The 14,392-nt window shown below is 42.2% G+C and overlaps 2 protein-coding genes across 9 annotated transcripts in view; one reads left to right on the top strand and one right to left on the bottom strand.

Moving 5' to 3' along the window:
- PIK3CD (phosphatidylinositol-4,5-bisphosphate 3-kinase catalytic subunit delta) overlaps window positions 1-5,171 on the top strand; it is a 61,470-nt gene extending 56,299 nt beyond the window's left edge. For 4 of the 5 annotated variants that reach the window (XM_075773184.1, XM_075773182.1, XM_075773183.1 and 1 more), the window contains exons 18-23: window positions 375-453; window positions 680-847; window positions 1,742-1,865; window positions 3,604-3,749; window positions 4,019-4,151; window positions 4,723-5,171. In XM_075773184.1, coding sequence (XP_075629299.1) covers window positions 375-453; window positions 680-847; window positions 1,742-1,865; window positions 3,604-3,749; window positions 4,019-4,151; window positions 4,723-4,860 — 788 coding nt within the window. In that variant the 3' untranslated portion in view covers window positions 4,861-5,171. Of the gene's footprint in view, window positions 1-374; window positions 454-679; window positions 848-1,741; window positions 1,866-3,603; window positions 3,750-4,018; window positions 4,152-4,722 lie in introns of those variants that run through there. The other variant, XM_075773185.1, reaches the window with a different exon arrangement.
- Window positions 5,172-10,072: 4,901 nt separating this feature from the next.
- CLSTN1 (calsyntenin 1) overlaps window positions 10,073-14,392 on the bottom strand; it is a 40,247-nt gene continuing 35,927 nt past the window's right edge. For all 4 annotated transcript variants that reach the window (XM_075773186.1, XM_075773191.1, XM_075773187.1 and 1 more), the window contains 3 exons: window positions 14,244-14,379; window positions 13,361-13,545; window positions 10,073-12,685 (listed from right to left, as the gene is read on the bottom strand). In XM_075773186.1, coding sequence (XP_075629301.1) covers window positions 12,491-12,685; window positions 13,361-13,545; window positions 14,244-14,379 — 516 coding nt within the window. In that variant the 3' untranslated portion in view covers window positions 10,073-12,490. The remainder of the gene's footprint in view (window positions 12,686-13,360; window positions 13,546-14,243; window positions 14,380-14,392) is intronic.

Here is a 14,392-nt window from a genome sequence, read left to right on the forward strand (position 1 = left end):
TGTGAGGTCTGAGGGCTACAGCAGTCCAGGCTTTGTAGGGTTGGAGTTGCTGCTGCTCACCGTTGTGTCCAGATGGATGTTTTCTGAAGTGCTACATTGACTGCTGTGGGAAGAATTTTGGCAAAGTGAAGTAGCAGATACCTCCATTAGTATAATCATGTCTGAGTTCAGGTATCTAGTATGGTGGCTTTACACTATTACTGCACTAATAAACATTGCTCCGTGCTGATGTTCTTTACTAGCAAGTGACAAATGTGGCAAAGGCCCCTCTAGCAGCCTGCTTCGGGGCAGAACAAGTGCTGCTTGCAAGAGCACAGGAGGAGTGGAGAATGGGAGGTACTTATGACCCTTTTTTCCTTTGTAATGCTGCATAGATCTTCGGCAGGACATGCTGACGCTGCAAATGATCCAGTTGATGGACATCCTGTGGAAGCAGGAGGGCCTGGACCTGAGGTGAGTAATGTGCACACAGTTGTCCTACTGCAACGATAAATCGCATGTGGTGAGGCCATTTTGTCAGCAAGGTTATTTTGTCCCCGACAGGTCTGTCTAGTATTCTATGAGCAGCTAGTCAGGTTTTGTGATAGGACTAGATATGACAGACAAGGGAAAGCTTAATAGTCAACACAACCCAATTCTGGGCAAGATTTCAGTGGAAGGGTTTCTTTCATCTCTGCAGGATGACCCCTTATGGCTGCCTCTCCACAGGAGACAAGACTGGACTAATAGAAGTAGTCATGCATTCAGACACCATTGCCAACATCCAGCTGAACAAGAGCAACATGGTGGCCACTGCAGCCTTCAACAAGGATGCACTGCTGAACTGGCTAAAGTCCAAGAACCCAGGGTAAGTGGGCTTCCCTTTTCCCTCAGTGCTGCTTTACTGCTTCCTTCCAGCTGGAGACATGTCATAGAATCATCATCGTAGACTCACAGACTGGTTTGGGTTGGAAGGGACCTTAAATCTCTCTCTTCTGCTTTACTCAATTTTTTTCCTTCAGTTATGCGTGTTTCCAAGCTGTCCCACAATATCTATGGCCGCTTCACTGCCTGGCACACCAGAAGGCGTCATGTGGATCTGTACGGGTCTTGAGCAGAAATGGAGGCATCTGGGCTAGTGTTTGCAGGCTTTTTTGATCTTTGCCAGCTTAAGGTAGTGCTGTCCACAGGCTGGATCCAAACTTTGATCTTCCCATTGGTCCTGTTACTTTCTCTAGAGATGGATAGTCAGCGTGGTGGCAGCTGGAAAAGGGGCAGAAGGAATTATGCCAAAACTGGGAGGTGAAAAAAGCAAGCACAAAATACAGCACAAAAGCTGTATAGCTTGGGGTTTTACTAGATACAGAAACAGACAACAGCAATACGTCAGTGCTACTCTGATGTAGCCAGACACCAACTTACAGGGCACCAACAGGAATAATTCTAGGAGCCCACTTCGTCTTTTGGATCTATGGAGATCTAGAAATGAGTTAATTTAGTCGAGATTAAACTATTTTCATTGAGATTGTGGACACAACCTTATCTAGACCTCTCCAGTTACAGGTAGTTGTTATTGCAGCTAGTTTTTGTGAAGCCTGGATGGGAGCACCGCCTCTGGCGAGCACTACAGAAATTCAAACGTGATTCTCTTACCTTCTCCTGCAGGTTTGCATGGGGGAAGCTGTAAAAGCAGTTTTCCCAGTGGTGACGTACTGATGTTCAATGTAAAATTCTCATTCAGTCTTTTTCTTACCTTCTTTAGCGACGCATTGGAACAAGCTATAGAGGAATTCACTCTTTCCTGTGCTGGGTACTGTGTGGCAACGTATGTTCTGGGCATAGGTGACCGACACAGTGATAACATCATGATCCGGGAAACTGGACAGGTATGGGGACTCACTGCTGCTGTTGAAGTACTGGAAGAGGGGCGTGAATGCTCCTTAGCAATGGACAGACACATCCCAGTGCAATCCTACTGCTAAGGAATGTACCTCACCTCCCAGCCGAGAGGCAGACTGGACAAATATTCTCAATACCTTCTATCAATTAAGAGGGTAAATACAGTTTTATAATTTGAATTACAGTTCCATAAGCATCACTGCCTTTCAGCTGCCGCTGTTAGTACCCACTTTGGAATTACAGTGGAGCAATTCGTACTTCTCAGGCCTAAAGTTGTCTGCAGATGCACAGTCAAGCACTGTACTTCTCAGTCTGAAGACTTACTTGGCTTCAGCAGAGTCACAAATCACTTGTAGTTGCTAGGTAAGATCCTCAGTTGCTTACCCAAGCTGATTATTTATAATCTTCCTCCTAGGAAAAAATGTTTTTGTGTTGTTTTTGGTTTTTTTTTTTTAAATGAATGCAAGTGATCAGCATGGTTTTAATTTCACATTGATACCTGTACCGATTCCTTTACTTCTCTATTCCACAAGAATAGCTACCAGAGTTTACATCTTCTTATATATTGCTTGGAAGACAAAGGGCAAAACTAGGAAACAGAAAATCCCTTTGCTAACAGGACGCGTACTAAACTACATCAGTAATATTTTGGTAAAGGGGGAAGTCTAAGTTGTCTTTCTTGTTAGGTTAATTAATTGTTAATTCTATTAACAATTGTTAATTCTACTAAGCCTAAAACAACTCTGTGCTAGACAGTGCCAGGTAAGTCTCCTGCAGGTCCAGTGAAGTCAGCTAGTTAATATTCAAAAGTAAGAAATTGGCTGCTGCTGTTTTGACTCCCCTCTCTCAGGTACGTGCACAACCGCCTGCCTGCACTCTTTCTGTGTAACAGCCCACTCCTCTACATCTTACTCCCCTAAATCAAGCAGTCAGTCATGGTCAAAGACACCTAGTCATGCCTTTGTTTTGGGGTCCCAGCAGGGACGAAGACCTGTGTCATTTGCTAACAAGACACTAACCTCCCTCCCTGGGCTGAGACTAGCAGCAGCCTTTATCTAGGACTGCCTCTTCTCCCCATTGAAAAAAAAAGCTGGGCAGGGAGCTTACAAAACGGTTTCTGCAGCACAGCAGCCCTCAGTTATTTGTCCACTCGGGGGAGCTGATGCCCCGCGGTACACAGCCCTGAGTTTTCTGTATCTGGGCTTTACAGCAGCTCCACAAAATTACCCATGTGCAAGGTTCTGCACATGATCCTCCTTCCCATCGCTGCACTAGTGGTGCAACGGCTTCACTGTGCTTAGTAGTAAAAAAAAAAAAAACAGAGGGGGTAAAAAAAAAAAAAAGAGCCTTACCTTAGCAAGTAATTGTAGCAACTTCAAAAAAAGGGTTTCCACACACTGGGACTGCAGAGTGGTATGGTGCCCACTTTAGTTCTCTTTCTGCTTCTACTAGTGACATACGTTACAAAACCCAGTAATTTCTTGAGATATACCAAGTATTGAAGAGGTAAGTACTTCTGTCCTATCCACTATCTAATTACACTAGAGAGTATCTTGGCAAGTAAATTATTGCCTCCTTTCCCAAAGGACTGCCATGGGAGAGGTAATTTTTTCTCTCCCAAAATCCTAGAGTCAGTATTTTTTTACTACAATAACTGTGAAGAGAACTCAGCACTGATCAGCTGAAATAGATACAAAACAATTTTTTTTCTTCCTTTATTTTCAGCTGTTTCATATTGATTTTGGTCACTTTCTGGGGAACTTCAAGACTAAATTTGGTATTAATAGAGAACGAGTTCCTTTCATCTTAACCTATGACTTTGTGCATGTCATCCAGCAAGGAAAAACTAACAACAATGAGAAGTTTGAAAGGTAAGTGTTAGCAGTTAAACTTTGACTTAACTTCTGAAAATTCAGAGCTTAAAAAGCTTATTTCCACCAGTGGTACGTAGCCTATAGCTGACAGCCGTCTATACACACAAAAGGAAATAAATTATTATTTACCTGTGGGAGAAGGTGAAAAAGCTTAGTAGTCATCAGTGCAGACAGCAGATGACCTAGTCACGTTTTATAAAATGGTATATATAAAATGGTATAGCTTGCAGTCTTCATTCCTTTGCCTCATCTTCCTTTCTGAACAGATTCAGGGGTTATTGTGAAAAAGCCTACATGATTCTGAGGCGTCATGGCCTTCTCTTCCTGCACTTGTTTGCACTGATGAAAGCTGCTGGCCTGCCAGAACTCAGCTGCTCTAAAGACATTCAGTATCTAAAGGTAAGAGACACAGACCCCAGATACGGTTAAAACTGAATACCAGGGAGGAGGAGGCGTTCAGTGTGGAAGGGCATATTTGAAGCAAATGAGCTCCAAAAATCACAAGTAGGTGGCCATCGTTCATGTCCAGGACATCAGAAATGTCAGATACTGGTGCTTAAATACAGCTTCAGGTTTTTCAGCCCAAAGGCAGTAAGTACCTTGTAGAAAGAACCAGCTTGCAGGGAAGGAGATAGAGCTCTTTAGTTGTGTATCGTTTCCTGTTCCCAGCTTGCATCTTAAATGCTACCAACCTAGCCCTGGCCAACTCAAAGTAGTGTCGTACAAGAGCACTAAAAACCTACTGTTTCCATATTCCTAACACAAGAGTAAGATGCATCTATTTATCAGAATGAAAAAAGCTTGTGCAACTACATTAACTATTTAAAACAATTAATGGCTACTCATTTCCTACTTGGTGCTCCTTTCAATGGAGTAATTTCTCAGTGAGTAAACATCGTTGTAGTCAAGCAGTTAATTGTTCAGTTGCACTTTCAGAGAGGCTATGCTGATTTCTGCCTCTGACCTTCAGGATTCCCTAGCTCTTGGGAAAACAGACGAGGAGGCACTGAAGCACTTCAGACTGAAGTTTAATGAAGCCCTGCGAGAGAGCTGGAAAACCAAAGTGAACTGGCTGGCACACAACGTATCCAAAGATAACAGACAGTAGAGCAATGTCAGCCTGCACACTTGCTGCAAGAGAATGTAATACCTGCACTGAGTCCAGCAATTTGAGACAGGTTTTTAAAGACTGATGAATGGTGCCAGGATGAAGATCCCGCACCTGCATTCCCAGAGATCAGACATTTCTGCATGACTGAAAAACTGTTGGACTGTCATCAGCCACATAATCACGTCTGCTGTAGATCTTTAGGGAACAAAGGAGAGATGTGAGGCAATAAAATTACAGCAGACAATGAAAGGTAGGTAGATGTACTGTATCCTTAAGAACTTAAGCTTCAAATACAGCTTCTCATGGAAGAGTTGAGACAGTTGTAACATCCTTCCAGTGTGTTAACGTGTCCATTCTGTTGTCTTGAAAATTGAGCCGAACACTGAGAACCTACTATCCCTGTAACTCTTACGGCCCATCCTTCTAGGTCCCCACCATTACAGCCGAGAGGCATTAACTTCACCGTGCGATTGCTCCTCCTGTCCTGTTCCAGTGTGCATCAAGGCAGGTCAGCTCAAATCACCGCTGAAGCTGACTTGGACAAATTTTTTTACTCTGCATTGTGACAGGGTAAAAATATCCATGTTGTCATATTACTTTCTCTCTGCTACAGAGGCTGAAGTGTTACGAAACTGAACTGGAACCCATCTAGTGCTGTCAAAAAAACCTGATGCCAGAGGAACAGGCTTGGATTGACCGATGGGTTGGGTATTTTTGTTTGCTTTCCCAAGTCAGACTTCAGTTGAGCCTCAAGCAATTCCTGGGTTTCTGTGTTTATTCTGTTTTTAAGCCCGAAAACAGTAAGATCGCACTTTCAAAATTGGCATGTACCATTGGTTGCTACACGCACCTCCTGTTGGGGTACATTAGAGCTAGTTTGCCACCTGGTCTCCCTGTAATACGTGTATGCAGGGCGCTGGCCCACTCCTACGTAATCACCAGGATCCAACACTGTAGTTCCAGTGTCAGCTGGGACAGATGGTACCATTCTGTGCCTGAGTTACTTGGCCAGTCTGCCTTCCTGTGCGAGGAGAGAGGCGTGCCAGATGAGCGGGTTTAACACTGAAACACTTACGCACAGTAAGTAGCATCTCAGTTCTCATAATCTTAGAAATTTATTTGCTATTCCCTTCCACACTCTTCCTCCTCTCAACCATGGTACGCGACTCTGTTATTAGAACTGGTGTGCAAAGGCTGTGTGTCTGTATGGGGTCAGCTAAAGAGCGAGCTGCGGTCATCTGTGCTGGTACCTACATCAGGACAGTGTCTGCTCCAGCCTCCTCCTGTTCTCCCTGCTGCCCTTGTCTCCTTCCCAAGCAGAACCTGTCCTATATCCCACAAGGTGCTGTAACAAATCATGTATTTCTACTCGTGTCATATTTTTGTCTCCGGCTAGTGTCCTCACCTGGTGAGCAGTTCTGAGCGCTGGTGTTGCACAGGGACGGATGACCAGGAGCCACTGCTACCACGCAGTGCCTCACACGAGCGTAGTGAGGTGCATCAAGCAGGCAGCAGCCTATGGGTCATGCTGGAAGACAGGTGGAGTAGCGTGGTTAGTACCTGCTTCCTTCAGCAGTTCCCTGGGGTGCTTCCTTCCATTTCCCCGTGCTCTCCACAATATCTGGTTCCTATGGAGGTGCTATATCATTCCTGCCTTTTAACGAATAGCATAGTCTAATTTTCAAGTCACCCCCGAAACTGAATCCTGTATTTGATTTGTATGCCCTTAACTAGGTTGAGCAATTTTCTTTTACTCACAGAACTGTTTTTTTTAAGCTCTTCTTTTACTTATTCTTAATGATGTTAGGTTAAAAAACCCAAACAGGCATTTCACATCCCGTTTCTGGAGTCACAAGAGGTGCATGTATTGTCAAATGATGGGCAGTTCTCATGTAAATTTAGCTTTCACAACTGGTTTAGAATTCCCACAACACCAGCAAGTTTATACCAGAGGCTGAACTGGCCTGTTTATTCTTAATAAATGAGATAAATTTGATCTGATAGTGTTTTTGTATCCAGCACAGAGATAGGTACCACTCATTCCTGACTTTCAGCTCATTTTATACTTTAAAACCAGGTGCCCCTGTACTTTAAAATTAAAAGAATGCTGCCTTATACTGGCTGTTCAAGTTCACCCATTTGTTTTTTTTAAGGACAAGGTCAAATATATTTGTTCTTCATCAGCTGTATAGCTATGTTAACACTGCCTTAAAAAAGTAACTTCTACCCTAAGTAGAGCAGTAGGCAATATGAGATTTGGTCAGTGAATGCAATATGAACCCCCTTTACTAAATCTTCCCTTGTTACCTTTACATACAAAGGGAGACTAGCAGATTATGATTTAGTGATACACTATTGCTAATTTAAATTCTGATTTAAAGCACTTACCGTTTCTTTTCATAAAAGATGTTATGCTATGAAGTCTATTCTATACTGTTTAGTATATATTAATATAAACCAGGTGGTCTCTCACAGAGCACCAGTTACTAGAAGCAACAGCGATATAGTAGACAGCTCATTTTAACTTTATATAACCCTTGGAGACCCCCCTTTTTCTACACCTTCCAAATGATGCTGTTGTGATGGAGAAGGAGCCAGAATATTTTGAGATAGAATGGCATGTAGCCTTTCAAGTGATCCAAATTACTTATTAACACATTCCTCTGTAATAGTTCTTCAGCATATTGTTTAACAATAAGTAATACAGAAAGTATATTTGCACCAAGTAATTGGTTTTGCTGTGTGTTATAGACCCTACTTGGTTAGCTAGGCCTGAAAGCTAGCTTCAGGTCTGCCTGTAACTGTGCATTCGACCGTAACACCGGAAAAACAACGGTGGGATACATGCACACAAACTGACCTGCGGGAAACAAAACACCATCTCGAGTGGAGCCAAGCACTCTACAACTGCTGCTGCTTCCAGAGAGCAGGCTAAAAGAAACTTCCTGTGGTCTGTGAGCATTGTCCTCTGTGAAAGACGAGCTCTCTGCAATATGCTGGAATATTGCTCACTGTTTTCTTGAACCCAACAGCAGGTAGGGGCATCAGGTTTCAAGTAAGAGCTTAAAACAGTGAATCCATATTTGCAATTACAAGCACAGCATTATGGAACTGGTCAACAAATAACAAAAGTAAACCATCAGCCATGGGGGGTTTTTAGCTGCTTAAGTATTCATAAGGATAATTTTCCTTTCCTGTGCCTGATTATATAGCCTCATGCTTCACAGGCTAGGAGGATGCTGGGTGTCACAATTTAAATTAGGAGTAGGAAGATGCTTGTATCTCTTGCATCCAGTTAAAAATTCCATTACCGCAAGGACTTGGACAAATGCAGAAGTTTCCACGGGGTAGCAGATTACCACACGTCAGCTGCTCTACCACAACTGACAGGGACTCTGTGCTGTCACAGCAAGATGCTGCTGCACACCATCTGATGACTGCGTTGCTTGCTATATCATCCCCCCCCCCCCCCCCCCCCCCCAAAACAACCAGGTCACGTGATGCCTCTTCCCAGATAACATGCAGGACTAATGCACACAATGAATGTCTGGTAAGCACCTGGCTTGTGCATCAAACCTTTGTGTCACCTACCCTCTAGGATGATGCTCTTACAAGGTTCCTCCATGGCCATCTTTTGTAATTCTTTGAGGTTTTGGGGTTTTTTTGGTTTTTTTTTTTTAAGAGCCAGATTTGTGGAGACCACGCATTTTGTGCCCAACCTTCATGGAATATATAGAAAATTTGTGGAATAAAGTAAGGTTGGCAGAGATCCTGCTAAAATACCAAACAGGAAATGCACAAAGAAAAACAAGCTCAACGCTCTAACGGTTGTTTTGATATTTGAAGAAAATACTGCAGGACTTAGAGCTCTTTGCATGCAAATCAGACAGTGAGAAAACAGTACTGCACACGTCTAGATCACTGCTCCCTCAGGAGCAGGAGGCAGACATTATTTACTAACCCTTTGTGTTCCCTCCCCTGGGGTGGTAAGCCCAGACCCTGCTTGCAGAGTTCCTTTTGACCACACAACCTTGCTGCATTTTAGAGACTAGATGAATATTGCTATTTCCTTCCTTATTTAACTAATTTACAGAGCAAAAAGTATGTAAAAGTATCAGGCCACACGCAGTCTGAGTTGCACTAAACCCACAACCACCTCATGAGAGGCTTGTACATTCTTGTGGAAGGGAAGAAACATACTACAGTGTTGTAAATGTCAAAGCAATTCTCTTACATCGCCACAAACTGGGAATCCAGGATCCTGCCTGTCATGCTGCAGCAAGGCGCTCTTACCGAGCAGTTTCCTTACTCTCTCTTAGGTACTTGGTTTGCAGGCTTGCCATGGTTGGTACATTCAGCTGTTGTTCTGGTAGTGTTTCCAGAAAACTCAGGCCCTAATATAGTTCCAGAGAAGTACAAAGCAGCAGTGGCTCATGTCATCTGTCCTTCAATTTGAGAAGTGCAATAAAACAAAGTTGTATCAGTGTAAACTGCAAGAACCGAGCAATTCCAAAGGTGTTTTTCAATCCAGTAGAGTTTTACAGAGGTTACTTAGTCTAAGAAAATTGACTTACCTCCAAGTAGTAAAAATACCAATGAGTCATCAAGTGGACCTTCTTGCTTGTACACCACTGGAATAGCACCTTGAATGAAGCTCTGACGGCTGTGTCAGGTCAGCAAAGAGCCTTTGACTCCAAACTTAAAAAGCAGCAGCTCACTTGATTGTTTTCAGTAAGTTGAATTGTGCTGAAGATGATTGAAACTTAAATCACTTCCAAAAATATTACATTTCACTATAAAATAATATATAAATAAGTAGCTTCTGATTTTATAAATATGCTCAAAGTGATACCCCTTTCTATTTCTATTTATTTAGAGATGTTTCTGTGATTATTTTTTAACTCTGTACAAACCAATTGTGCTTATTCTGTTGCCTTTGAAAAAAGAAGTATTTTTTTAAGCCAAGCCATGGTTCTGTAAGAAAAGAATGTTTACATGTTTAACTTTTCAGTTGCTTTAGGTACATGTTTTGTAAGTCAAAAAAATAAAGATTGGCAAGTTGTTCACAAATGCTGCCAAAGTCTTTCTTATGTTTGAGACACCAACAAAACCAAAAAACACTCTTCTACTGCCACCAGCAAATTAACACACAGTTAAGAGAACTTGATTCAACTTTCATCCATTCAAGAAGAAATAAATGCAAACAACCTTTAGAACCAGAAATTTATTGTAGCTTATAGACTTTCCAAACTGACCTGTTACCAATATACACATCTGAAAAGTTATACCCACAGTGGCTACAAACTGCATCAGGACGTTTACAACCTTTCAGTATTACCATTAAGTCATGATCAGTTTTGGTCTAAAATACAGCAGCTACAGCAACAGTATATGGAAGGATAAGTCTTCTACACATTAACACAGGACAACTGTCAGACATAAGTTAAAAGTTTCCCAGTTTACTTAAAACTAGCAGTTATATTACCACGTAAGTAGTCAAAACCATTTCCCCATTTTAGAAATCTAAAATTTTACATAAAAAAAAAAAAACCAACCCCAAAAAACAGTAAGCTAGTTGTGTGGGTTCTCTTCCCTGCTTCCAGGTCCATCTACTATTGTAAAAGGCACTCCACAGTCAAGCGTTACCCCAGATAAAACCCACCGCTCGATCCCATTGCGCACATCACTAGGTGAGAAAAGGTCTGCTCTGAAAAATCAAAACTCTAGAAACATTTGGATCAATCTTTACCTCTTGGAATTACGACCCTCTGTGCCCCACCCTTTGGTTTGCTTGCTGCTCCTCTAACACACTTCCCCCCGCGCAACGGTTCCCTGCTGTGCGCTGTTGGCCACCAACCAGCCTGCTATGAGATGTGCGGTCTGTGCACCTACAACAGGCAGACTACAGACAGGATCAAACACTGGGACTTTGCTTACCATGCTGAGGAGTGAACGGAGTCCTAGTCTCCTGTTACAAGCAAAACAAGTTACTCTTTTTAATCCACCTCCAAACATAAAAATCCAGTAAGCAGATATTCATTATTCAAGGCTCTGCGTAAGATCAAATAAAGTTAAATAAACAAGACCTGCCTTACAAAAAACTAGCACTCTCCACCGTGGGGTCATAACTTACTTTTCGTACCTTTCAGCTATTTCTAAGAAAGTCCTTTGCAATTCCAAGTTAGAACTTTGATTAGAAACAACCAAAATCATCTGGACTTGGAATAATATTAACAGCTTTCCCAAGATTTTCTGGGTGGATAGTTTATGCTATAGTTTTCACCAGCAGGAAAACACAATTACTAAGTGTAAACAAAGGCTTAATACACCAACAGTCCAAGTTACTTGTACAAGGGGCTACAGGGAATGAGCAGGAGTGTGTTTATTAGAAATGGTATCAGCTATGCCCCAAACCCTCCCACTGCCAAATCAGAAAAACCAAACAGCCAAAAACCCCCAAATACCTATGTAGGCCAGCAGCCAAGGTGCACAGGTACACAGGGCTCAGGCTTTCCAGCGTCAGTTACCGACGTAATAATCAACTAAATGGGTAATTCACCCTGTCAGCAGTATGAACAGACCATCACTGTGCTACAGGCAGCCTCACTGTAATTAAAAGGAGCTGTGGCACCACACCACAGCAACAGCACACCGACTTGCCCACCATCTGAGTAGTGTTTTTTCCCAATAACTTAAAAGCCCTTATGCCAAGACTTAACTGGAGGGAAAAAGAAAAAGGTAAAGAAAAAACAAACGACTGTATTGCACAGGGCAGTTGAACCTCTGCAGAGGTTCCTAAAGCCTTTACAATTTCTCACAAGCTTGTCTGGTCCCTCTGCAAAAATAAAGGAGTGAAAGGAAAAGGAAAGAAAAAATAAAGAAAAAACAGAGCGGGGCATGAGCAAACATGGCAGTCAAGGCCAATGACACTGTATTACTGAAACATTTACACTAGATAACTGTGCCCGTGCTCCTGCTGCAGTAGTATGAGACTTGTAATATTTCATGCTTCATGATTTTTTACTTTAGCATGTTTTAAACCCCAATCCCTGTTTTCACTATCACAAATGACATAATTACATAATTCCAATATATTTACAAAATATTAAAAAGTCTGTTAATCTTCTACATATTAACCTCATTCTGCCACTTTACACATGCACTAATTTGGGGGGGGGAATCAACAGGCTGAAATGAGCAGCTTTACCCTTTGTCAAGAAGCAAACTTTGCATCTTTTGGAAAGAGAAAAAGGAACAAAGCCAAGTTTGTTTCACTGAGCAAAATAAGTTCAGAAATTCATGTGCAATGGCTAGAGATCTGTAGAGTCACTTAGCTGAGATGACATGAAGAAAAAAGTGCAAGGTGGTTCCTCACATAGCGTAAAAAAAAAAAAAAAAATCCAGTCACTGAGGCATGGCTGAAGGAAAAGAGGTGCTAAACTACAATTCTAGGAACAGCATCAGGAACTAGCTGACATAACACACTGGGATGTGTGGGGGTTGAATCTACTGGCCAGAATGATTTTTTTGTTTTGTTTTTGAACACCATGAATCCTTGGTAACAATGGAGTGTATTACAGCGGAGTCCTCTAGAGCAGAAACATAAAGACAAAGGGAACAGCTCGAATCAATAACTGAGGGTAGAGTCATCCCATTCCAGCTGTTGCTGTCTATTAACATTCTGTTGGTCCTCCTCCTGCTCTCCCTCCTCCTCCTCACTGCTTTCAGACTCTGCACTGGTGATGTCATCTTCTTCTCCATCTTCACTTTCTTCTTCTTCTTCCTCCTCTTCCTCCTCACTGCTGTGTTGATCCTCGTAAGTCTGGTAAGACAGAAATTAGCTGTTGATACCACACTGGCCAAAATTCTTTTAAAAATAAGTAATAAGTAGGCACTAGGCACTATATTGAGAAGGAGCTATTATAGAGTCCTTACTGGTTTTAGATGTTCAGCAGTAATTAGGCAAGCAGAAAAGAAAAAGGAAGCAGTGCTCTTTAAAATAGCTTTGTAATATTGCTATCAATCCTGTCACTCTAAACTAACAAATTCTGAGTGTGATCCAGTCCTTCATGTTCTACTGGAAAAGGATCTTTCAGTAGGATCACACAAATAGTGTTAAGGTTGCACATCTTTCTTGTTCCCAATCTTCTAAAAATTCAGATGTCAACCACAGCAGAAGGAAACATCATAAACACAGATGGTTCAGCAATAAATTCTTGCAACCAGAAAAAAGCAGATCCCGGTTAAGGTGGTGTACAACACACTAAACACTACTGTTGGACACTGACCTGTAAAACCCGATTACGTATCGTAAAGCTATAATCTACACAAGATCCCAAACACAACTGCTCTTGGCATTTGTCACTTTGGCGCATTCATTAAAAACTCACAGTTAACTTCTCTACATTCTGCAGTTGGTTTTGCCCCACCACTCCATCCACGTACAATCATACCCATTACAGCACCTTTTTGTGAAGTGCCAAGACACCAGCTTTACCTCCATGGGGTTCACAGTGATGGTCAAAGCAGAGTCGTCCCAGTCCATCTCATTTTCCTTTCCAGTGTCCTGGTCACGCATCGTTCTCTGATGTGCAGCTCGGATTCGGAACACTCCCAGAATAATCATAAAAACCAGGAAACTGACACAAACTACAATCACAACGGTGGCTGTGCTTGGAACAACTGCAACAAGAAAATAAAAGGCATTTCTTAGAGGATACTGCTAAGTATCTCTTAGTCCTCTGTTCCCACCACCTGCAAGAGGGAAACAGCATTATACAAATATCATATGTAGATACAAGAGGCAGCTTGTCTAAGGGCACTTAAAAAGTCAGTTGGAGATTAAGAACTAAAACTTAATCCTCAAGTATAATTACATCAATCTGAAGGACTGACAACACATGGAAAGCAGATTCCACCACACACAGTGACGCCTCTCTAAAGTCCCTGTTTCCCTTTCTCTCACATCCTACACCTATGCCAAATTAATTAAAAAAGAAAGGACAGATACCATGACTCATCAGGGGAATAACGCTGTGATTCTTCCCTCATGCCATTCAGAAGAAATACTGTCCCAGTTCCTTGCAGTCCTTGATCTAGGTCTTACCGTCCCCTCCAAGACTCAGACACCTCCCATTATTCCAATGTAAACACCCCAACAGAAAGCTCTCCGGCTGGCAGGAAAAGCTGTTTGATAGATCTCTTGTAATCCAGTCCTCCCTGCTTGAGCAGCAGCAGAACGTGACCGAGTAGCTGCTCAGATTGTTAGTCTAATACACTGGTTTAAACACTGGGGAAGTAACGTCTCTGCAGCAAGAAGCCTCGGTGACATTTTAACACCAGAAAAAAACCAGCTGAACTTCAGTAACATTAATTCTTACCTGAAAATGGATGAGGGTTAGCTAAGTTGTGACCAGAGAGATCCACAAACGTATGATGCACTGGATGAACAAATTGTGGCTGTGCAGCTATGTGATTAGCATGTTCAACAGGGTTAGCTGTGTGGATAACATTCACCTAGGAACAAAAA

Source organism: Balearica regulorum, chromosome 21 (genome assembly GCF_011004875.1).
Source record: "Balearica regulorum gibbericeps isolate bBalReg1 chromosome 21, bBalReg1.pri, whole genome shotgun sequence".
Lineage (NCBI taxonomy): Eukaryota > Metazoa > Chordata > Aves > Gruiformes > Gruidae > Balearica > Balearica regulorum.